The sequence below is a fragment of the Cuculus canorus genome, chromosome Z (genome assembly GCF_017976375.1).
Source record: "Cuculus canorus isolate bCucCan1 chromosome Z, bCucCan1.pri, whole genome shotgun sequence".
In the NCBI taxonomy this organism is placed as follows: domain Eukaryota; kingdom Metazoa; phylum Chordata; class Aves; order Cuculiformes; family Cuculidae; genus Cuculus; species Cuculus canorus.
The window spans coordinates 68756273-68781637 of NC_071441.1; the positions used below are offsets into that span (position 1 = coordinate 68756273).

The 25365-nt window shown below is 57.7% G+C and overlaps 1 protein-coding gene across 1 annotated transcript; it reads left to right on the top strand.

Moving 5' to 3' along the window:
- Positions 1 to 3378: 3378 nt before the first annotated feature.
- On the top strand, positions 3379 to 25116 carry ARID3C (AT-rich interaction domain 3C). Its single transcript, XM_054055359.1, has 8 exons — positions 3379 to 3570; positions 4998 to 5309; positions 18200 to 18272; positions 22068 to 22251; positions 22479 to 22723; positions 23011 to 23280; positions 23457 to 23546; positions 24328 to 25116. The coding sequence occupies exons 1-8, from the start codon at positions 3532 to 3534 to the stop codon at positions 24468 to 24470; spliced, it is 1356 nt and encodes a 451-aa protein (XP_053911334.1). The 5' UTR covers positions 3379 to 3531; the 3' UTR covers positions 24471 to 25116.
- Positions 25117 to 25365: the final 249 nt, after the last annotated feature.

Consider the following 25365-nt stretch of genomic DNA (forward strand, 5'->3'; position numbering starts at 1 on the left):
GCCGTTTGTCTGGGGGATTTCTCTTTCTCTCCAGCTAGGAGTGTCACCAGATGCCAGTGGAGCAAAGATGCCAGGCAGGAGACTGGAGAGGACACGGTTCTGCTTGTTGCCCCAAGGAAAGCCTGAGCACGGACACACTTAGTGACACTTGTGCAGAGCCCCACAGCCACTGTTCTCACCATGAAGACTCTAGGGAAAAACTGGGCCAGCCAGGACAGGTCCCTTGGTGGTCGTGTCCAAGGCGATAGGACACAGTGCACCCCACACAGACCTTGGTGGTGCTACTAGCCAGCCTGGCCACATCCCCCACACCTGGGTGCCACATTGACTCAAACCCCCCAGCCCTGCCTTCGGAGGAGGGGAGCTTCCCCAAATGCCGGGGTTCCTGATGGGCCATGGAGAAATCCCATCTCCATCACCATGTCTGACTCATCCCACCCAGCCCAGCCTTCAGCCCCAGTTCCCTCCCTGCCCTGAGCACACCAGGGATGGGGCACAGCCCAGCACTCCGGGGTGCAATGCAGTAATACCAAGAGGGGAGGTTGGACCCCTGTGCGATGGAGACGGCACAAGTCCTGGGGAGTGGCTGGCCCTGTGGGTCCTTCTGGAATGGGGCTGGGTCATAACTTATCGGGGCAACTCAGCAGGATGGGTGGCTAGCTGTCAGCAAACTGATGTTCAGAGCGGGCTGGCAAGCACTGGGAGGTCCCTACCCCTGCAGCGGTGGGATGGGAAGGGATGGGCCAGGGTGAGCTACAGCTGTCCAGCCCTGAAATGGGATGGCCGACAGCTGGTTTATCTCCTGTGCAAAGATAAACAGTGCCCTGGGGGCCCTGCAGGGTCGGGAGCTGCCCTGCTCTCCAACGGAAGGGACTCATTTTTCCAGGAAAGCCTCTCTGGTGAGGATGCTGCTCAGTGCTGAGTGCTGCTGGGCTGCCAGGAGCTCAGGGAGCCCGGGGATTGCCAATGCTATGGAAGAACGGCAGGCAGTTTCTCTGGAGATGCTTGCAGGGAAGCCAGAGAGCCCAGGAGCAGCAGGTTTTCGCCTGAAAGGGATGTGGTAAGGAGGGCAGAGGCTCAGGCCAGGCTGAGGAGCCAGAGAGTGAAGCCTGCAACCAGCAGCTGTTTCTGCAAGATGCTCCAGGGGAAAGGCAGGACTCAGCTCACGCCGGGCGGTAAAAAGCAGCTGCCCCTGGCCCCTGCAGCACACAGGTGGCCTTAGATGGGACAGAGCCATTGGCCCTTGGCACACAGAACTCTTGTCACCCCTTGCCACCAACACCCAGAGCAGCAGCACGAGGTCTTGGTGACAACTTGCCCTGGCTGTAGGATGGGCCCAAAGTCACTGTCCCTGTATCCCAGTGTGGCAGGATGATGTGATGCTCATTCCCCAGAGATCAGTGCAAGCCCTGCAGCTGCTCTGGCTAAAAATGCTCAGGGAAGAGAAGGGACCTCCTTTGCCTGCTGCCAAAGCAGCCTCCATAGAAAATGGAGGTCAGGAAAGAACCGGCAGGCAGATAGAAGGAGAGCGCAGGGACAGCCTGGCAGTGCTGCTGGCTTAACAGGGGCAGTGAAGTGGTGTGGGTGCAGCAGCTGGGCCAGAGTGCTGTGTGCTCACCCCAGATTACATCTTTGCCTGATGTTCCATGTGGTTGATGGTACCCCAGTGACTCAGTTTACCCCTTTGCAAGCAGGCATACAGGGCAAGTCAGCAGCACTGAGTCTCTCCAGTGGCAGAGGAGATGCATGGCCCCATCCTGCCCATGCCAGGCAGAGGCAAGGGCTCTGGGAAGCCAGTTTGGAGGGTTCGAGTCATGTTGCAGTCTAAGCCCTTCGACCAGCTTTTGTGCACACACAGCTCCCCTCAGGAGGTCACCTTGGTGGCCTCAGCACACGGGCAGGTCTCAGCCTCCAGCTTGGGGTGTATTGCGATGACGCTTCACTTCTTGCACATGGAGGTCAGGGCTCAGCACTTGCATCTTGCAAGAAATGCCCCTTTATGCCTGCACATGGATTGACAGTGTGGGTACACACACCCACTTCCCCAAACACATGTGCGTGTGTGTGCCTGCCTGTGCACACAGCGCTCACCCCCACCTCTCCCAAGGCAGATCCCAGACACCTACATATCAGCACACAAAATGCACACAGCCAGCTCCCGGTGTGCACATATAAGCCCTTACCCCAACAGCATACGCACATGCGTGCACACACACTGCACACACTCAGCCCCTGTCACAATGCACATGGCTGCACAGATGCATGTGGACAGCACTGTACAATGTATGCACATCCTCCACTTCCTTAAGGCATACACACAAATCGTGTGCAAACACAACTTAAATGCAGCGTGCACACACGTACGCACGCAGGGCAGGTTCTTGGTGGGCGTGCACAGGTTCCCCTGTGTGCATAAATACATATGTGCTCAGATACTCTGCAAGCACACATGCAATGCATGCTCAGCTCACTAAGTGTGTGCACACATGCATGCAAGCACAGAATAAGTGTATAAATGCGCACACTCTCACAACAGACTGCCTCCTCCCAGCACACACAAGTATCCATGCACACACAGACCCTCTACATGCATACAATGAGTGCAGCACACATGCGGTGCACACTCATCTCACCGTGTGCACACTAACACAGACATGCAATGCACTGCCTTCTCCCAGCTCACACAGGTATCTGTGCACACACAGACCTTCTGTGCATGCATTTAACAGATACAGCATCCACTTGCACGTGCACAGACCCCTTGCACACCCCTCCTATGCACTCCCCTCTCCCAACAGACACATGTGTGCATACTTGGACCCCTTCCACAACCTTCTATGCACCCTTCTCCCAGCACAGACAGGTATCTGTGCACACACAGACCCTCTGTGCGTGTGTGCAATGGCTGCAGAACCCATAGACACGTATTGCACACCTGGACCCCCTGCACACCCCTCTATGCCCCCCTCTCCCAGTACACCCCCCCACCCGCCCCCATGCATGCCCTGACCACCCCTTCCCATAAACCCATACATAGATAAACACCCCCACCCCCCTCGAAACACACTCGGACGCACACCCCCAGACACAAACATGAACACCCGGACAACACCCAGACACAACACCCCCCACACACTCCTGGACCCCCAGCCCCTCCCCCGGCCCCATCAGGACTGGCTCCCGGCGGGTCGGTCCCGGGGCGATCTCCCGGGATTGCCGCAAGCCCGTCCCTCCCTCGAATGACTGCCTTGACGTGCGCTAGCAAATGGGAGCGGGGAGGGGGTGTTGCTGCCTGCCTGCCACTTGTTGCAAAAAAAAAAAAAAAAAAAAAAAAAGAAAGGAAAAAAAAAAAAAGAGGGGAAGAAAAAGAGAGAGGAAGAAAGAAAAGAGGGGGGGAAATCCCACCCACCCTCATCTGCTGCGGAATAAAAGAAATATCGTCGGGCGCGACGCCATGTGAGCGGCGGGCTGGGACCGGGCGGAGCAGCCGAGCCCCGGGACAGCGGGGACAGCCCCGAGCGGAGCCGCCGCATGGTGGAGAACCCCAGTCTGGCGGGCAGACCCGCCCTGGTGAGGGCACCGCGCCGGGACGCGGGGGAGGGGACGGGGAAGGGGTCCCTGGTGAGAGCGGGGGAGGACACGGAGGGTCCCCGGTGGGAGCGGAGTGGGACAGGGAGACGGTGGGAGTCCCACGTTGGATAGGATCGGAGAGGTAGAGGGATGAGGGTCCCCGGTGGGACAGGATGCGAGAGGGTGGGGGTCCCCAGTGGGAGCGGGGTGGGACAGGGAGAGGGTGGGTGTTCCTGGAGGAAGCGGAGTGGGACAGGGTGGGATAGGGAGAAGGTGGGGGTCCCCGGTAGGACGGGATCGGAGAGGTAGAGGGATGGGAATCCCCAGTGGGACAGGATGGGACAGGGGGAGGGTGGGGGTCCCTGGTTGTTACAGGATGGGAGAGAGTGAGGGTCTCCGGTGGGAGGGGGATGGGACAGGGAGAGGGGTGGGGGTTCCCGGTGGGACGGGATGGGACAGGGAGCAGGGTGGGGGTTCCCGGTGGGATAGGATGGGACAAGGAGAGGGATGGGGGTTCCCGGTGGGACGGGATGGGACAGGGAGCAGGGTGGGTGTCCCTGGTGGGACGAGATGCGACAGAGAGAGGGTGGGGGTCCCCGGTGGGACGAGATGCGACAGAGAGAGGGTGGGGGTCCCCGGTAGGACGGGATGGGACAGGGAGAGGGTAGGGGTCTCCAGTGGGACGGGATCGGAGAGGTAGAGGGATGGAGATACCCGGTGGATCAAGATGGGACAGGGAGAAGGACGGTGTTCCCCAGCAGGACAAGATCGGATAGGGAGAGGCGTGGGAGCAGGATGGGAGTCTCTGGTGGGACAGGATGGGGACAGGGAGCGGGGTGGGGGTCCCTGATGGGAGCGAGAGGAGCGTTCCAGAGGAGACGGTCGCCCGGAAGAACCGAGGGGGGGGTCTCGGGGGAGAACGGGACGGGGTCCGCGAAGGAGCCGGGGGGGGTGACTGGGAGAACGTCCCCGGTGGGACTGTCGGGACAAAGATCTCCGGTGGAACCGCGGCGGAGGGTCTCGGCAGGACGCGGTCCCCAGCGTACCGGGGGGGGGGGGGGGGCTTCCCGCATAACAGCGACGGGGGTGCCGGGTGGGACCTGTCCCCGGCGGAGCAGGGATGGGGTCCCGGAGAGCCGGGTCTGGGCAGGGTGCTGGGCGGGAATAGTCCCCGGTGGAGCAGGAAGAGGTCCCGGAGAGCCAGGTGAGGTCCTCGGCAGGGCAGGGTGCTGGGTGGGAGCAGGGAAGATGCCGTGTGTTCCCGGCGGGGGATGCAGCCCCTCTGTCAGCGGGTACTGCGCCCGGTGCGGGCGGCCAACTTTTGTGCCGGGGGGAGTTGAGGGAGGAGAGAGCGGGTGGGGGATGCTTCCTCCCCTCCCTCCTTCCTCCTCCGGCGGCGGCGCTGAGGCTGTGCCCTGTGCCCGCAGGCGGCCGCCCCGCCGCGGGGCCCGGGGGCGGCGGGGGGGCTGCGCTTGGCGGCGGTGATGGAGAGCTTGCAGCGGCAGCAGGCGGCACGCCTGGCCCGCGGCCCCGACGGCCCCCGACGGCCCCCGGCGGAGCCCGGTCCCTGTCCCGGTCCGTGCCCCGGTCCCCGCCGCCGCCCGCCGCCTGCCGCCGCGGGGGGGGAGGGCGAGGAGGAGGAGGAGGAGGAGGAAGAGGAGGAGGAAGAAGAAGGGGAGCCCCGCGAGCCGCTGCCCCCCCCGCACCACGAGTGGACCTACGAGGAGCAGTTCAAGCAGGTAGGAGGCATCCGCCACCCCGGCTCGGAGCATCCTCAGCGTCCCCCTCATTCAGCCCTCCCTGGATGGACGTTGTTTATGCCCCCCACTGCCCCCAAAGCTGTCTGCGTTCCGCCCTAAGTAGGCAACCCCACTGCCTCAAACCCCATCCCAGTCCCACCCCGAGAGAAGATTCCCAGTACTCCCATTACCTACAGGCATCACCGTGCCACCCTAAATGGGAACACCTCAGTCCCCCTGTACTGCCCCCAAACCTTATACCGGGCAAGTACAGGCAGTGCAACCCTGCACCGCTGTCCTGGAGCCCCATCCTACCCCAAATGGGTACCTCCTAAATGCTCCTCGCTGCGCCTGACCCTGGGCCCACCATAACAAGCATCCACATGTGATCCCCGTCTCCCTGACAGCGAGCCCCATTCCATCCTGCCTCCTGTCCCTCAGCTCCCTTGTCTTCCATATGCCTGTCCGCAGACTCCACAGCACAACGGGGTGCCAAGTGTCCACTGGACCCATAGGGGCTCTGTCCCTAGTGCGTGCTGTGATGGGCAAAATGAGGTGACCCCTGTCCACAGAGGTTTTGTGGAGACAAACAAGGGAGGGGATTCTGGTACGTGGTCACCCCAAGGAGCTGGCAGCTGAGCCGTGAGCTCAGCTGAGCTTCCCTGTATCACTGCAAGGGCTGGGGTGTATTACAGCTGTTCAATGCCACTCATTGATTCCTGCATTGGCTGGAAGGAGCAGTGTGTTGACCCTGTCACCTCACTGCTGGTGGGCATACGGAAGACCCCTGTGCCACAGAGGTCTGGTGCAGGGAGAAGGCTCTTGAGGCTCGTACGCAGGGTAGAGGAAAGGCTTCTCTGTTGATCCTACCCGTGCTGGGTTGTACAAGCCCTGGTTTGCACACATGAGGTGCTGCTCTGTGTGTGAGAGTGAGCACAGGTGAGAGTGTGGGCTGCACAGCACCAGGTCGGGTTTGCGTTCCTCGTGTGCTTGGCTTCGTCATTCAGGGAAAGAGGGGTGGTGCTGGTGGCAGGGTGGGTGACAAGGAGGATGCGGCAAAGGAGTGGAGCAGGTAGAGATGTCCCCATGCAGCTGGTGTGTGGCTTTTTAGGACCGTGCTGCACAGGGGGCTGTGAGACAAGGGGAATTACTGGCTCTCCACTGTGGCTCTGGCAGAAGCGGCTGGGGACAGCAGCAGAGACACAACTTTTCAGGTGCTGTGGGGCTGTGCCACTGCCTTTTCTGTTTTGAGATTGCACAATACGGCGCTATTTGGAGGGACCAGGGCTCACCCCAGCAAGTGCCTGCCTGCGGGGCAGCACGTATGGGTGCAGGCAGGGCTCGGGCAGCATGTGCCCCACATCCGTGCTCGGAGAGGCTACCAGCACCCAATGCTGCCTCGAAAGCAACACGGGAAGGGCCGAGGTGGGTGCGCTGCATAGGCCGAATATCTTGTCCAGGAAGTGTTACGTTACACCCTGCTGTGCAGAAAAAGGCTGACTGTCCGGTTTCTGGGGTCAGACAGGAGGTGGGAAGCAGCTCCTCCCTCCCAGCCCTGTGGAGGTTTTTACACAGAGAAAGCATCCCCGGCATTTCTCATCCTTCGGCCTCATGCCCTGCCCCTGGCTGAGGCTGACCACATTCTCCGTGTGGGACAGGAATGGAGCTGCAAAAACAGTGTGAATAGCAAGGAGATGGATGGCAAGGGAGGTCTGGGAATGAATCGTGTGTGGGGAATAAATCCTGCCACCGCTTCCTAGGGTGATATCTGGCTCCTTGCTTGCTTTTTTCCCCCCTGATTCTGATCAGAAAGGCAGTGGATCCCTGCTCCAAAGATGCACCAAGTGGGTTTCCCATTTGCTGTCATGTCCCAACCCGTCCGGGGGACAACGGGATATCCCTTACGTTTTATACCCCTGGGAGCACGGGAACAAGGGGACTGATTGCCTCTTGATGGCTTAAATGAGGTGGGACAGGAAGAGGGGAAAGGAGCCCCAGGACCAGCCCTGCCCTGACTTTGCACAGTGCTGCCGGGTACAGGCTGGCAGTTCAGGGCAGGCTGCTGTGCTGGCTTGCCTTGGAGTCTGCAAGGTGGCTGTCACCCCTGTCCCTCCCCTGTGATCATTCCAGAGGGGAGTGCCCCTGCCTAGGAGAACTGTCACCTTCTGGCCCTTCCCAGGCTGCAGGGCTGTGCCTCACCCAGCCTGGGGAACAGGTTTTCCATTCTCCAGCTTTCGGAGATTTCCCAGGGGCTGGGCTGTGATGCTATGGGGCATGGAGGGACACGGGCTGTGTTTTCCACTGGGAACCCTGCTTGAAGCTGTCCCATATCAGCATGGTAATGCTGTTATCACCCAGGACCAGTCTCGGGGTTTGTCCTTGCTGTCATCCTCCTGGGTAGGAGGGACAGCTAAACGAGTGGTGACCGTCAAATGCAGGCTGGTTTGTGGAGGATGCACGGGAGCAACTTCCCTGGCTTTCCGCTGCAGAGGAGGAGGCCCTGGTGTGGATGGGATGGGAGGTGGGTGAAGGACCAGCTGTGGGGGAGCGATCCATGCAGTGCTATGATGCTAAAAACGGGAGCAGGGCATGAGGTCGTGGTGGAGAAACCCACAGAGGGTTAATAAGCAAATGCTCCTTCCCCCAAGATTATAGGTTTCCCAAGGCACCAGTTTGGGGGGGTTGAAGTGGAAGGAGAGGGTGGCTGGCAAGACCTTTGCTCTGATCTGGGAGGGCTGCTCTGATGTTAGACGATTGTGAGACCCCCTCACCCCTGTCTCTTGCATCAGCCCCCAGCACCGGTCTATGTACACTTGATAAGGATGCATGGGTAGAGACCTGGGCAAAGGTCTGGGAGGTCTCCCACACGCAGTGCTGCAAGGCAGCCCCTGCCCTGGGGTGGAGGATACCAAGCAGGGTCTGACTGTGTGCTACCCGTAAGCCTCCTCTTCCCTGGAGCTGGGGATGCCACCGAGTTGCAATGCTGCATTGCTGCATCACATGTTTGACTTGGAGGGCACCAGGAAGAGCCTGGCATTGCTGATGCCACCTCAGCCGCGTCAATTCAGCTTTCCCCTCTGGTGAGCCATCCACAGGCTTGAAGGTGGCAGCCCTGGTTTCCTCCAAGTGGTGGAAGAGCAATGCCAGGAGTTCCCCTCTCCCTCCCTAGCTGCTTCCCAAGGTGGCACCATGGGAAAGCCCCTGGCAGGAGGGACATCTGGGTTTTGTGCCCAGCCCTCTGGCAGTGGAATGTTTGCTGGCAGGGTGTCCTCCGTGCCAGGGCCTCACCAGTGCATTTGAACCTCTCTGCTTGTGGCTGGGGGAACTCGGACCTCCTGAAGTTCCTTCCTCCCTGTCTGGGAGTGTTGGGGGACCAACAGCAGATGCCCCTTTTGGGACTCTTGGTGTTCCTCAGCAGTTAATTCAGAGATGGCTTACATTGCCACCAGCTGCTTGCCGTCATCGTTGGACAGCCCTGGTGTAGCCATTCCTCCTCCCACCATGGTGCTGCACCTGTCCCATTGGTTTGTGGTGCCCGCAGTCACCTCTTGCACCCACCTACCCTTTCCGTGCATTCAGGAGGGGCTCACTGGCCATGCGTGGATGCTCTCTGAAATGGTTGCAGCCCTTCATACTGTGGGCATCCTGATCTGTCAGTTCCCCATCCTTTGCCTTGGGGTCACCCCAAAACATGGTGGCAGGGCTGTGCAGTGCTGGGCCTTCTGCCTCTGTCTCCCCATTGCTTTCACTTGCGTGGCTGGGGAGACGAGGCAGCTCAGGAGGAGAACTCTGGGGAGTGGGAGGTCCCAGCCTCTGCCTCCAGCGCATCTTTAACCCAGGTGCAGGAACAACAACCGCAGAACTCCTGGGGCTAAATTAGAGGGTCTCTGGTTACACTGCAGCAGAGGGGGGAACAGATGAACGTGGTGATTGCTTCTGGCTGCAGCTGCCTGGAGGCTTCTCACCCGCAAACCTGTGGGCAGAGCTCTGCCCTGAGGCTGGGACCACCTGCAGTGAGGAGGCAGCAAGGGTCAGCAGGCTAATCCCCAGTGGCAGCAGCTCTGGCACGAGTGCAGGGGCACAGGGCGGGAGCAGGGAGCTGGTGGGATATGGCTGGGAGTGCATGTGGCAGTGTTCTGGGTGTGTGTGCTCATATGGACCAATGTGAATGTATGGATCCATATAAGTGCCCGTGTAAGTATAGGGGTGTGCCCACAGATTTCTGAGCCTATGTGAGGGCTGATGTGGGTGTGTAGATCCATATGAATGTCCAAGTGTGTAGGGATCGATCCCTGGGAGATCCTATGCATGTGTATAAATTCATATAAGTGCCCAAGTGTGTGTGAACTCGAGTGAGTGGTGGTTTGTGTTTATTGACCTATATGAGTGCCCAGGTGTGTGTGGGTCTGGCCAAGTGTGCATGGAACCGTGTGTGTGTGTGTGTGTGTGTGTAGGGGTGTGTATGACACCATGCGTGTGCCTACGTGCATATGATGTGCTCACACGTGTCCGAACACACTTGTGTGTATGTATGGGGTGATGTGTAGTGTCCCAGCTTCTACAGGCTCTCCCGCACATGCAAGGACCACTGTCTGCACATGTGGACCCATGGGTGTTTGGGGCAGGGTTTGGGGGCTGAGCCTCCTTCCACAACTACTCCTGCGCCCCTTGCCCCAGCACACAGACCTGAACAGTCCTGTTGGTTGCCAGCCCCAGTCCAGTCCCCCCTGCTGCCCCCCAGGGGTACTCCCAGCACTACGGCAGTCCACAAACGCTGGGAGTATCTCAGCAGCTGCTATGACACCATATCCCAACCTGTGGGTCCCAAGGACTTGGGATCAGGTTCTCCAAAGAGGAGGTGTAAAAACTAATCAAGAGTGTGAGGATAAGGCACTGCGGCGGAGAGGAGACCCAGCAGGAGTCCTTACCCTGCAGCTGTCTCTGGCTCCCTCCCCAGATGCTGCCCTGGAATCAGATGTGAGTGGGGTTTTGGGGAGGGCTACACCCCATTGCTGGCTTGGGCCCCTGCTAATCCACTAATTGGGTTAATGATAGAGGTAAATCCCCTGTGCCGGTGACAGCAGGCTGGAAAGGGCTGCAACAGGGAGGTGAGATCCGGCCCTAGGGAGATGAGATCTGGTCCCACCAGGGTGCCCACGGGGCTTTTGCACCTGCGTGGGGGTGTGGAAGTGAGTTCAGGTGTGCATAGCAGTGAATGTGCATGGGACATGTGAACATGTACCAGGGAGAGAGGGAATGTCTGAGCATGCACAAGGTGTGTGTGCACACAGGGAAGGTGTGTATAGGGGCTGCATGAGTGTGCACAGGATGTGTGTGTATACATGTATGGGGAGGAATGCGTAGGGATGCATAGGGAATGTGTGAGCATGCACAGCAGATGTGCCTGTCTGCACGGGGCGTGTGTGCGTGGGGTGTGTGTGCAAAAGGAGAGGGTATAAGTGCGTCTAGATGTGTGAACGGGATGCATGGATGTACATAGCGAGTGTGTGTGCGCAGGCATAGTGTATAGGGGATGCATGTGAGGCTATATATGCAGACGGAGAGCACGTATATGGCTGACGTATATGACGTGCATGATGGGGAGTGTTTGCCCCAGGAGAGTGTGTCTGGAGGTGAGAGTGCTCAAAGGGCAGCATGCACACATGTGTGTGTGCAGAGCAAGCTGGAGGCTGTGTGAGTGTGCAGGTCGGGGTGCACTGGGTACACGAGTATGTACAGAGTGAGCATGCTGAGTTCTGTACGCGGGAGCTGTGGAAACGTATCACCTGGGGCACAGGGCACCCACTGGGGATGCCTGTGCTGGTGGGGCTGTGTTCCCCCACTGTGGGCTGTAGCTTGAGGCTGCTCCATCCTGGATCCATTGTCCACATCCTCTGTCCAGTGGTGGGGTGGGAGTGAGCACTAGCCCCAGAAGCCCTTTATGCTTGGGTACATGGCTCTTCTGGTGACAGCAGCTGGCATGTCTGGCACCGGATACGCACCAGTCCTTCTTCCTCTGTTGTCCCATCAAAGTGGCCAGAGGCAGAGGATGGGGCTGGAGGTGCATGGGGTGGTCAATGTGCACTCAGTGCACATCGCAGGTATGTGCACAGTCCCCCTGCAGATGTGCACCCTCATAGTCGCCCAGCCCTGAAGTGCCTGTGCAGATCCCTGCGTGTGCAAGCACACACCCTGTGTGGACACCTGGACACATATAGCAGATGTGCTTGTGCATGTCCCTTGGGGGACACCTGGGGTGATGCTGGTGCTCAAGGTGGGTGCATGGCTCCAGTCATCCTGGGAGGGATGGAGTGGGAAGCAAGGACAGAGCAGGAGGCAGGAGTGGAGGGGAAAGCAGGGATGGAGCGGAGGCGGCAGTGTGGCAAGCACCAGCAGGTCAGGGAGGTTAACCCGAACAAATCCCCTCATTGACTCCCTGCCTGCTCAGCCATGAACGAGTAACAAGGGGCCAAGCATGGGGGACGCGCGCTTGCCCGGAGCTGGGACCCAACCCCAATGCCACAGCCCCCATACGGATGGATACAGGGTGATGGGACAGGGCCATGACGGTGCCTGGGGTGGCAGCACGTGGCATGTTTCCTCTGGATACATGGCTCCAGCCCTAGGGCAAGTCATGCTGTCACCCTGTGCCTCAGTTTCCCCTTCTGCAAAACGAGCTGAGGAGAAAGCTGGGGAGCCTGTGAGCATTCCCCTTCACCTCAGGGCCAGGCAGCGGCCAGGGGGCTGCCCTCCCCAAGGACAGTGCCGCCAGCAAACAGTCGCTCACCTTGTGTGAAGCCAGGTTAATGTTTGCAGCAGGCAGGTCTCCCAGGAACGGTGGCGCCCGCCACGGTGGGGAGAGGGGTTTTAATGACCTGCCGGATCTGCTGCATTATCATCGCTGATTAAACCTGCTGCTCTATAAAGCACCGTTAAATATTAAGCATGATGAAAGGCTTTGAGGAGGGAGCCGCAGTGCTGGGAGAGGGCACTGGATGGGGGTGTCCAGTCACATCAGTGGGGTGACAACTGAGGGTGGGGTTATTGGGCTGAACAATCCTTCGGGCACCCACTGGGGCTGTGGATTCAGGGGAGCAGCCCCCCATCAAGAGCCAGCAGCGCCTTTGAATGCAATTGGAGTTCAGGCAAAGCCATCCTGTAACCATTAACTTATTAACGGCGGGCAGTGGAGGCAAGCGGTGGCTGCCAAGGTCAGGGGGTGGTTTGTGCCCAGCAGGGAGCAAGCTGCCCCCCAGCTCCAGGGCTGAACCTGCAAGCTCTGAGTTCCCTTGTGTCTGCCCCATGGTGAGGGGAACAGTGGGGAGCTCTGTGCACCCTGCAGTACATGGGGCTGTGCACTGCTGGGAATAGCCGGTTCTTGTGGTTTCAAGCCTGAGGGGTAAACTGAGGCACTGACAGCTTTCTGGTACCTCCATCCCATCAGGATGTGGAGGGACACACCTGAGTGTCTGAGCACCTGGCCATGCACCAGCTCCACGGGCAAGGGCCCAGGAACTCCCAGCTCAGAGGCAACAGTGATGCTCTGGAGGGGTGGAAGGACCCCAGCACAGCCCACCAGCAGTCAGACAGCTGTGGAGTGTAGCTACACCCCAGGGTGCTGGCGGGGTGCTCAGGGATGAGCATTGCCTGAGCTCCCTGCGTGAAGAGTGGCCAGATGGAAAAATTAGCAGTGCGGCTAATCAATGCGGTGCATATTAAGCGGCTTGGGGTTGGGGGGGGCGGGACGTGAGGCAGAGGGGAACCAAGCAGGGTCTGGGATCGATATGACTCATATTAAGTGGATTAAATCCTGGTTGCTGATCTGAGCCCTCGCTGCCTGCAGGAGGTGGCAGCCAAGCAAGGGCTGCAGGGGGTCCCACTGCAATCGTTTCCCTTGGCAGCAGAGCCCTGGGGGGGTAGAGGGGGTGGCTCCCCAGGGCAGGGCAGCCTGGAGATGCCTAAGAGATGGCTTAGCACCTCACCGCATCCTTTCTCTGTCTAGGGGATCAACCAGGCTAAGGGGTGTCAGGGACCCTAGCTCCAATCCTATAAGCTCCCCTCGCTCTGGGAGAGGCATCTCCTGGATCAGTGAGAGGTGCTAACGATGCTATTTAATTGCGGTGAGGAGGAGATAGAGGCACAAGGTCTATTCCCATCCCTTTAATAAACCATGTTCGACCCGCTGACCTTTAACCTGCCTGACAAGCCCCGTTATCCTCATCCCTTAAGGAATAAAGATGTCGCCATGGCAATAGGATGACAGGAGAGAGCAGGGTCCCCACAGCTGCACCCATGTAGGGTAGAGGCAAGGACACCCCTCTCTGTCCCTGCACCAGCACCTCGGTGGCGCCAGTGCCGGGCAGAGGTGGGTCAGTGCTGGGGGTGTTGCAGCTTTTGAGGGGCCAAGAACCATGGATGGGGTCCCCCGGGACAGCAGAGCGGAGTTGCGCTGTGCACCGGTGGGATATCGATCCCTGGGCTTGACAGTTTAATACTTCTGTTTATAGAGGAATATAGTTACATCGATGGCGTTAAATGAGTTACTAATTATATCAATACAAACACGATTAAAAGGGTCCTTGCTCATAGGTCACCGCAAGCAGGAGTTGCTGCTCGGGTTGCACAACTGCCCCTGGGCAGGGCTTGCCTGACTGCCTCGAGGTGCGCAGTGGGGGGATGCTCTGGGGTGGTGTGTGCCCCTGCGTGAGTGGGGGGTGTTCATCTGGGAGGGCTGTACCTCTCTGGAGTTGTGCATGCCTGTCTAGCGTTGTGCATCCACGTATGTGGCTGTGCATACCCATCTAGGTGTGTGTTCTGGGCTTGCGCACAGGTGTGTGGGGTTGTGTGTAACCATCTGGGGTTGTGCACACACATACAGAGTTGTGCCTGTCTGCCTGGGGTTGTGCACACACATACGGGCTTATGCAAGCCCATGTGGGGTTGTACACAAACATACAGGCTCGTGCAAGCCCATCTGGGGTTGGGTACGCCCATAAAGAGTTTTGCATGCACGTGAAGGGTTGTGTGCATCCATCTGGGGTTGTGCACACACATACAAAGTTGTACATGGACATCTGGGATTGTGCAAACATGTGTGGGGTTGTATATGTCTGTCTGGGGTTGTGCACAGACATACAGGCTTGTGCGTGCCCATCTGAGGTTGCGCGCATAAAGGGTTGTGTGTGTCCATCTGGGATTGTGCACACATATACAGGGTTTTGCAAACACATATGGGGTTGCACATGCTCATGCAGAGTTGTGCACACCCACAAAGGGCTGTGCATGCTCACCTGGGGTTGTGCCTGCCCACCTGGAGATATGCGCGCCTGTAGAAGGCTGTGCATGTCCAGACATGGTTGTGTGTGCCTGGGCAGGGATTTGTGCCTGGGCAGGTTGTGTGTGCATGTACAGGATTGTGCACAATCACATGATGTTCTGTGCACCCATACAGGGTTGTGCGTGCTGATGCAGAGTTGTGCATGTTTATGCAGGGTTGTATGTGCCCATGCAAGCTTGTGTGTGTCACTGAGGGGATGTGTGTGCGTGCATAGGGTTGTGCACACACTTGTATGGAGTCATGTGTGCCTGTGAGGCCTTGTGCACACCCATGTGGAGCCGTGTGTACCCACACAAAGCTGTGCACGCTCGTGTGGGATTGTGTGAGCCCACACAGGGTTGTGCATACTCCTGCAGAGTCCTGTGCGCTTGCACACATCTGTGTAGGGTTATGTAAGCCTGTGTGGGGCTACGTACACCCAGTTGGAGGGGGGGAGGGTGTCCCCACAGAGATTGCGTGTGATCCTGGGGCGTTGCGATCTGCCACTTAGGTGGTCAGTCCCCAAGTGAGGTGTGGGGGACAACCATGGTGCCTGCCTTGCAGGAAGAGGAGGGTGAACGGCAAGGCCAGGTGCCCTGGATAAGGAATGGAGCTGGCTCCTTCCTCAAGACTGGGTGGGGGTGTCTGGTAGTCCCTCCATGCCTGGATGCTGTAGGACGCCACCACCCATGCCACACAATGGCATGCTGTGAACCTGTGGCACGTGGATCCCACTGCTAGCCTTGGCTGGGACCCAGACCACCCTCCATCAGCAAGAATCCCCCCAAAAATCACCTTGTCTCCAGCCTGAGCATCCCCAAATATCATGGGATGCCCAGTGCATCCGCTGTTACTCGTCTCCACTCGTCTCCACTTAAAAGCCGACCTTTGCTCCCCAATTGATGTAGTGTGGTTTTGCATCTCAGTGCCCCACAGATAAAAGGTTAAAGGTTAATCAGTGGTGGAAGAATAGATCCTGGCACTTGGAGGTCACACCTGTTTCAGGGGCTGGGGGCAGTGGTGGCACACACCGATAGGATCCTGCCTGCCTTTGTGGGAGCAGAAGTGTGAGCAACACTTGGAGCTCCAGAAGAGCTGTGGGTGCAGCTGAGCTCCGGGTGCAGGAGCCCACCTTCTGTATTGACCTTTAAGGAAGGCGGTGTCTTCATGCTGCGATGGGATGGACAGCAATTGCTGATTTGGGGTGTTTGCTCCTGCTTTGACAAGCCAAGAGATCACAGAGTGTAGGAACGGCCTTGGTATGGAGGTGAGGGTCAAAGCCCTGCTGCAGGCAGAGACAGGCAGGGAAATGTAGGCAAAGCCTGGCTCACACAGCCTTCCCCAGGGCAAAAATCAAAGCAGAGAGCTCTGCTCCCAGCCTGACCTAGTTACTGTAATCGATGGCTCAAGAAGCTCCTGAGAAAGGGCAGGCAATGGAGAGGGGGACAGAGCAAGGCAGGGAGCTCCATGGTGGAGGGAAGGGACAGGGTGCTGGCACTCAGGGGATGCGTCACCCTGAAAGCACCTTCTTATAGGAGGGTACAGGTAGGTGGCAATCGGAGGGCAAGGAAGGAGCAGGGATGGAGTATCATGGAGTGGCTCTGAGTTGGTCAGACAGCACTCATGGACGTGGAGGGAGACAGGCAGTACCACCCAAAGACTTAGGGACAAGCTGTTATCATTCACCTATTACAGAAGAGACAGGCAGCTGGCACCCATAGGTTAGATGAAGAATTCTGTTAGATGTGTCTGTTCAGTGATGGGAACTGTGGGGTGTCTGTAGGAGCATCCCTGCATCCCTGTGTGTCCCCGTGTCCTCCCATCCTTGCATCCCCACATCTCCATGTCCCCCAAGTCCCTGGATCCCCACACCCCTATATTCTCATGTCCGTGCATCCACGAATCTCTGTATTCAGGTGTCCTCATCGTATCCCTCTATCCCCCCTTCCCCACATCCCCATGTCCCCGCAGCCTGACACATCCCCGCAGCCCAGCTCCCTTTATCTGCCCAGTGAATAATGTGCTGTGTAGAGGCGGGGGTGCTCCCTTTCTATTGGTTTTTAACAGCCTTTCCCAGCACAATTGTTTTTTAAACGATTCTTATTTTGTGCCTGACTTTGTTTTCCAGCTTGCATTTCTTTGTATATGTTTTGGAAATCCATTCTGGACTGCTGAGTTTTGTTTCTTTTCAATGGCTTTAAATTCTTACCAGGCTCGCTGGGAGGAATTGGTGTCTATAGCGCCTTCGATTGGTGCTAATTTTTCCTTCATGTGCTCTGACTTTTACTGCTGGGCCATCGATCTGGCGGTCTCCAATTTGTCATGGTCACCCAGGCGCTGTGCTGGAATCAGGCGAGCCCTGACTTTCGCACGCAGCTGGTGCTTCGTGTCCCAGTTGTACGGGCTGCACTTGCCTCCCTGGTGCTGTCCGTCAGCTCAGCCTCAGGGGTTGTGTCCATTTGTCCAGAACCGCGTCCATCGAATGCACATAAGTATGAGCACAGCTGTAGGGGTGTACACGTGCACACTGACCTGCTTGCAGATGCATCAGCGTACCCGCAAACTTGCCGGCACACATGTGCACCAGTGTTGGTGCATACACAGTGCTACACATGCCGTTCATGCACTTGCACGCAGTGCACACTCATCTGGTTTGCACACACACACACACTGCGGGAGGCCCTTGTGCCTTGCGGGGATGTGTCACTGCTGTGCTCACACCCAGGTCCACAGGCACAGCCAACGAAGATGGATTTGGGGTCCCAATGCCTGGTCAGGGGAGATGACTTTGGTGTCATTGTGCCCAGCGGGGAGAGGAGGATTTGCCAACATGCCCCTCTGTGGAGGCACCTCAAGCTGTCCTTGGCCATTGATCAGGCCCCATCTGGCAGCGACAGAGCTTGGGCCGTGCTTGTCAGGTCTTTGATAGCCCTGTCACCCTGGCTGAGTAGGGCAGCCTGGGCACTCACAGCTCCCTCACTGGCACTCGATGCTGTGGGCCTATCAACTCGCCATGTCCCTGGAAGGGACCACTATCTTATCCTGCACAGGTGGATGCATGTCTCCATGGATGGGAATCCTGATACCGTGCTGGGACGTGGTGAACTTTGGCACTTCATAGTGCCAGGAGGCTGCTGAGCCAGAGCAGGGCTGAGCATCCCAGCCCCAGGGACCTGTCCAAAGCCCTGAGATTTGCTGCTGCTGCATCTACATTGGCATTATCTTCCTAGGCTGAAACACTGTTGTCCCTCTGTCTAGTGAGCATAGGGGCAGGGAAACTGAGGCATAAGTACAACATCTCTGCAGCAAGGCTGTAAAACAGTTAGTGGTGCATGGAGAGCCATTGCCAGCCTCTGGATACGGGAAGAGGTCAGTGCTGTCAGCCCAGAGGTTGTGCTGGGGGGTTCCATCTGTGAGGCATGAAGAGCTTCTTGTTGCTGGCAGAGCAGGCAACTAGGGACAGGGATGATGCTGGGCGCTAAAACAGGCAGGGTCCCGCTTCCAGCACTGTCCCCGTTAGGCACGTATGTCCTTGTATGCTGGCAGCGCTGACCCCTCTCTCTCCCACTCCCAGCTCTATGAACTGGACGAGGACCCGAAACGCAAGGAGTTCCTGGATGATCTCTTTGGCTTCATGCAGAAGAGAGGTAAAGGTGGGTGGCTGGGGTGGGCACTGCTGGTACCCCTGCCCCAGCTGCCTGGGAAGGGGCTCACGGTATGGTCGACTGGGGCATCGAGCTGCTGCAGGTCTCCTACAAGTCCTCCAGGCAGGTTCTGCAGAGTCTCCCCCCACCATCTCCTGTGCAGACACAAGCACATGCATAAACTCAGCAGATTTCCCCCCGTTGCTCGAGACAGACACCCCCACAGATACCTGCTGGCAAGAGGGGCTCCCTTGAGCCCCCTGAGATCAGGGTGATAGCAATGCCTATTAGTGGTGCTCAACAGGGGTGCCCACTAGCAATACCCAGTGGAGATGCTCGTGAGCATCTTCCTTGGCGACAACCATTCACAAAACCCGTTAATCATGCCTATTAGCAGTGCCCATTTGCAGGACCTTTTAGTGATGCTAGGTGAGGATGCCCTCAGTAGTGTCCATTAGTGGTGCAGGTTCTTGCCCCCCATTAGCGTTGTCCAGTGAGGATGTCCGTTACTGGCAACTCTTAGTGACTCCCGTGATGCCATCAGAGTGGGGTCAGTGATCCGGGCAGCACTGGGCACCCAGGGGTTAAGGGCTTGCCAGCCGCTCCAGCCACATTGGAAATCTTTGCTATCGGCATGGGGGGCCAAACCAGCTCCCGGGGACTCGATAAATGCTTTAACCTTCGCCCTCCCCGGCTGGGCCTGCGACAATTAAAAGTTGCCGAGTGTGGGCGTGTGGCCGGCTGTATTAATTAGAGCCTTTTGCTGGTATGTGGATTAATGAACACGCCGCTCAATAGCCAGTAAACCCCAGGCAGAGGTTAATGCCGAGCTAATTAACAGGAGAAGGCTGGGGGGAGCAGGGTTGGGAGTAGTGGAGCTGGCTGTGTGCAGGGTGAGGGTGGGCAGAAGAGGTCAGCTGCCCCCGAGTCATACCCATGGGAAGGATGGTGAGGGTCCCTATCTGCCCGTGGGGTGGCAGTGATAGTATTTTGGGTTGGGCTGAGACCCAAAAAACTCACTTCACTCAGGGCTGTGCTGCAAGGGACTGGGATGGCCATGGGTCTCACACTGAAGCCCAGCTGGAGGCAGTGGGAGTCTGGGTACTGGCTCATGGGTGTCCCTGCTCACCCTGGTCCTGGTGCAGGGCTGTGGGGAGCAAGTGGGAGCATCAGTGCTGCCTCAGCCCCCTTGCATTCATCAGCCACAAGATTCATGGGCTGTTTGGTGGCTTCATTATCTCTCTCTCCAGAGCTAATTAACTCCCTCGCCATTGGGGTTGGGGCTAATTAAGCAAACGCCTGGTGATGCAGGGAGGAGGGAGGGAGCCTGATGCTTCTCCGTCAATGCTGCTCCTCATCCTTCTGTTTATGGCCATTCCAGTCCTGTTCCCTCTGTCCCACACCTCCCCAAGTGGGTGGCATCTCCTCAGGGTGGGCAGGCAGGGGTGTGGGTGTAGGTGTGTGAGTGGGAGTGTGCATGTGCCTGTTTGAGGAGTGGGGGATTTTGGAGCTGGATAGCAAAGAGAAAGGGGATGGAGACTGCGGGGCAGGGTCAGCATCCTGGAGTCATCAGGAGCTGGCTAAGAAGCAGCACCCATGAGCCAGTGCAGGTGCTGCTGTGGCACCCAGGGGTACACGGGCAGGGGGCTGCAACCCCCGGGCTGTGTCCCTGCAGTGTCAGTGGTCCAGGAGATGGTTGGTGCCTATGGGGTGAACCTTAATGAAAGGGGGAGCGTCCTCTCGGCCGTCTGTCGAAGCATTTATCAGTGGGTTGGAAGATGAGTGAGGCTGAAATATGGAGTGAAACACTGGGGATCCCATGGCATGGGGGAGGTCACCCGGTGGTGTGTGTGTGGGTGATTGCTGGAAGAGATCCCAGGGGCCATGGATGAGGTGGGAGAGATACCATCAACCCCAAAGACATGGGGTGCAGGCAGCGGGGCACATCATTCCAGTGCCCCGACCTCCATGGCATCCCCAAAAGTGATGAGCTGGGATGTGGGGACACTATTTCTGCTTTTGCTCACAGGGGGTCTGCAGGCACCCTCCCCTGCTCCCTCCCCAGCCTCCCCGGTGAGCCAAGGGCCCTGCCGATAACATGGGGCCATTAATCAATCAAGGAGCTAATTGCAGCGCCACAATGGCCGCATCATCTCCTCAGGCTTTTGTGCTGCTTGCCCTGGCTGGGGTGGGGGCCATCATTCTGCAGGGATGCAGACAGATCCCTTTGTCAGTGGGATGGGCACCAGCTGCCCGCTTTGCACAGTCCTGAGATTAATGGTGAGCGGCTTTCATTAGCCGTCATGGCCAGGGAGGGGGGGGAAGAGAAAAAAAGCCTATGGGATATCAGTCAGGGACTGACACCTCACAAACTTGTTGGCATGTTGAGGTGATGGAGAGCCCTCGAATTGCCCCCCACCCCAAGGTGATGGGGCTGATGTTGGCAGCCCCCTGGCAGGGCTTGCAAGGGACCACTGGCAGATATCAAGCCAATATCTCTGCCTTTTTCCCAGGAGGATAAACTCTCCCCCTTCCCAATCAAGCGAACAACACACACACACACACACACAAAAAAAAAAAAAAAAAAGTTAAATGAACTCAGTAAAGGAATAAAAAGAGCTCATTTTTCAGGCTTATGTGAAGAAGCCAAGCCAATATCAGGGCCATAAATTAGGGATGCTGGAGGATGGCGGTGAGTGACGGCTTCGTTTGAGGGGCAAAGCACAGCTGTGACAGCCTCCCCTGGCCAAATAGATGGCTTTCCAATACCACCCGCCGCCCCGCAGGAGGAATAAATATGGGGTGGGATGGGACAGGATAGAATAGGATGGAATGTTCATCCCTCCTGGCCCTGCTGCAGCTCCCAGCCATTGCGCAGACTGTTTCCCCAAGGCACTGTGGGGCAGAGCAAGGCTGCGGGGCTATTTTGGGGTGCTGGGAAAGTGAAGAGGGGGGTTGTAAACAAACTTGGTGGCTGTGGGGACCATGCTGGTCCATGCTGGGCTCACAGAGCCCTTGTCACCCTATGCCTCCTTGCCCCATGGCCTCTGTGAGGAGGTGATGCTACAGCACCAGTGGTCAGGATCTCTGCTGAAGGCATTTGAAGGGGAGTTGGCTTCAGGTCTCTTGAGGTGAGGCACTGAAGGCCTTTAAGGTGTTGGGGGACTGCTATGGAGAATCTGTGGGGTAGGGAGTCTCTCCGGGGGCTCTTGGGGGAGTCCCTCTTTATGGGGCTGGGGGGATTTTTGAGAGAGAAAACCTCTATACAGGGAGGTTATAGGATGAGTCCCTCCAGAAGGGTTATGGGGAGAATCCTTCTTCAGAGAGTTATAGGTTTAATCCCTTTATGAAGTTTAGATGGGATCTCTTTGTAAGTTCTGAAGGGAGGGGGTTACAGAGAGTGTCCTTCTAGGATGCTCTGAGAGATCTGAGGGGAAGATGCTCTATACAGAGCTGGAAAGCCTTATCTCTGGGGCTCTGGAGGAGGCACTTTGCCCATCCCAGTGTCCACATCCCAGCTGAGAGTGTACCCAGCACTACCAACAGCTTCTTCTGTGGGAACCGTGTGCCAGCATCCTGGGGTCTGCCCTTCTCACAGACATGATGCTGCTCTTCCAGGCACTCTGTGGTCCTGCCTGAACCCCCTGTGCCTATGGGTCCTTACCGAGGCACAAAGAGAAGCCTCTCCCCTTGTAGGACACCCAGTACCTGCACTGGCAGTGGGGCGGTGTCCCCAGGAAGGGAAGGTCTCCCTGGGTTCACCTTATACCCTTTCTCTCCTCCATACGTGTCTGGAAGGGACACCCGTGAACCGCATCCCCATCATGGCCAAGCAAGTGCTGGACTTGTACACACTGTACCGACTGGTGACAGACAAGGGTGGCCTGGTCGAAGTCATCAACAAGAAGATCTGGCGAGAGATCACCAAGGGCCTCAACCTACCTACCTCCATCACCAGCGCTGCCTTCACCCTCCGCACGCAGTGAGTGCCTGGTGGTCACAGTGGGTAGGGGGCACCCACGCTGGGGCACCCACTGGCTGGCTCAGATGTCCCAGAACACCAAGTGGGGTGTGTCATGTGGTGCCCCAAAATGGGATGGAGGGCTCTGCTCCTTCCCAGGCACCATCTCCAGCCTGATCTTTGCTCAACACAGAGCTGTCTGGGAGTTGTGTGATGCTGGATCTCATCCTGTTTCTATCACTGTTCAGATACATGAAGTACCTGTATCCCTATGAATGTGAGAAGCGGGCACTCAGCTCTCCTGGGGAGCTCCAAGCTGCCATCGACAGCAACCGTCGGGAGGGACGGAGGCAGACTTTTGGCACGGCACTCTTCAACTACTCACCAAGTGGCACCCCAACCCTGTTGGGCTCCCCCAAAATGCCTCTGCCAGCTCTTAGCATCTCCACACACAGCTGTGGCCAGCTTGGACAGGTGCACACCGTTAAGAAAGGTGGGTAAGGAGAATGTCTGCATGTCTCTCCCCAGGCATAGACACTACTCTGGCAGCAGGGTTGTTACGTGTCTGTTCTTGCCCTTTTTTGCTTGGGGGGGAAAAAAGGAACAGTTTTATTAATTTAGTCTCTCTCTGGAACTGGGAAAGCTTTATTTTCCTTGTTTGGAGAAAGACCAAGCTCAGATGGGTGGTGGCCCGCCATGCCCCATACTGCTGGGATGGAAGTGGCACCAGCTGGGGATGGTGAGATGAACAGAACTGCTGAGCTCTCTCTGTTGTTGCAGAGGATGGCGTCCTGGCAGCAGCAGTGCCAGGGCGCATCGCTATCCCAGTGGGACTGGCCGGCCACCATCTCGCAGCAGCCCAGGCAGCAGCCGCTTCGCAAGCAGCAGTGCTGGAGCAGCTGCGGGAGAAGCTGGAGACAGGGGAGCCTCCAGAGAAGAAGGTGGCTCTGACGGCAGAGGAGCAGCAACGGCTGGTGCAACATGCATTGCAGCACAACCTCCTGGCCGTGGCCTCACAGTTCCCCATGAACATCAAGATCTCCAACCGAGGTAGCAGGATGCCACACCTCAGCTTGTGTCACCCCATTCCCTGGCATCCCAGGAGAGAGCAGCAGTGGCTGGAGAGGATCTGGGATGCCCAGAGAGGCCAGATCCCCGCTTCTCTGTCTTGGGCAGGTTCTTGTTTCTGTTTCTCTTAATGCTCATATTGGTATTTCCTTTCCCAGATGACAGACAGGAGGCCGCATTGAACCTGTCCACCAACGGCATTAGCAGTATCAACATGTCAATAGAAATAAATGGAGTTGTCTACACAGGTAAATAGAAGGGCCGCTTGGCCTGTGTAATTGCGGCCGGGAAATCCAATAACTTATAGCCACTGCCTGGCCAGCAAGTCCTTCCTTCAATCTGATGTCTTTACTATAAAATCCATTGTAATGAAGTGGCAGGGCCTGGGGAGAGGGGGCAGGAGAAGGAGGGGTCAGTGAGGATGGAAATTGGCCCACAGCGGGGACTAGCAATGAAGGGCCAAAGTGATGGACGGACAGATGGCTAGGTGTATGGACAGAGAAGTGCAAAAAGGCATCTGGGGTCATCCCCCATCATGGGGTCCTGCAGGCAGGGCTTGGATTTGTGGTCACCCTGATGTTGGTGTGCCCAGAGGGTCTCTGCGTGTACAGGTTGGCTGGTTGCGGAGCATGGACCTGGGTGCAGGGGTGAATGATGAAGTGCTTTGCTAGAGCAGAAGCTTCTTCAGGGTGCCAGTGTGCCTGTGCCTGGCTAAGCAGTTCACCTCATGTCTCCAGCTCCGTGGCTGCCCCACCGAGACACCCCCAATTAGAATTGATGGCTTTTTCTTCAGGAGTTAATTAGAGCTGGAAAGGTTAATCAGCACACAGGCTGGCCAGCCAAATGGTCCTGGGCCACCCCAGTGGCTGCCTCATGTGAGTGAGGGTTACGGGGCCAGGGGATGCATTGAGGGTGATGGATGAGGGGTCTGGAGTCCCAAGGGGTGTTGGTCCCATACTCCCTGGCCTGGATGCTGGGGTTCAGGCAAGCAGAGGCCCCAACCCTAACCTCCTTACTCTTGCTCCCTAGGCGTCCTGTTTGCCCGCCGGCCCACGATTCCCTCAGCACCTGGTGGAGGGAACACCCAGAGCCGTCTGAACCCCATGCACGCCCCAAACCCACTGCTCCCAGCCCCCTCACACAGCCACACTCCCAGCAGCACCTCACCATAGGGGAGAGGCCCCCTTGCTCCCAAAAAGCAGTTTGGCATCCCCAGGGCCTGGGAAGACGAGCTGTGGGACCCACCTGGGCCACCAAGGTGGGATGGGGGACCTGAAGGTACCTCTTGCAATACCGAGCTGTGTCCGTGCAAGGCTGTGGGTACCCATGTGGTCCCTTCTGTTCCTTACCCGAGCGTGTGGGATCCCTTCCCCACACGTGCCCTCTGACACATGCACTGTCCTTCCCAGGCGTTGACTCCAGCTCAGCCACCATACAGCTCCTGTCTACCCTTCTGCCTGGGGCCCTCCCGGGATCCTCACACTGCAGCCCCTACACACTGCAGCCCCTACACATACCTCAGTGCACATACTGCACCCTCCACACATACCTCAATGCACACACTGTGGGCCCTGTACCCACCTCAGTGCACACTCTGCAGCCCCCAGACCCACCTCAGTGCACGCACTGCACCCTCCACATTGCCACGCTCAATGCCCAACCTGTATCTCCTACATATTGTCTTTCCTATACGCATCTCTATGCACACTGCATCCCTTATACACAGTGTCAGTGCATCTGCTGCATCTCATACACATCGTGTCCCCTATACACACCCCCAGTGCACATCCTTGGTGCCCACATTTCATCACCTGAGCACACCCTTAGTGCAAACACTGGAGTCCCTATACCCTGCAGCCCCTATGCCTTGCATCCTCTATATACAGCACCCCCTACCCACTGCAGACCCCCGGACACAGCCCTCCCACGCTGCTTTGGCTTGGTGCCTCCGCCCTGGGATACCCCCAGGGTTCTGGGTGTTCCCTGGCCACTCCAGGGTGGTGGCATCTCAACCCCTCAGGTCCTCAACTCAAGGGGGTCACCCTGGGGGGCAAATATTGGGGATAC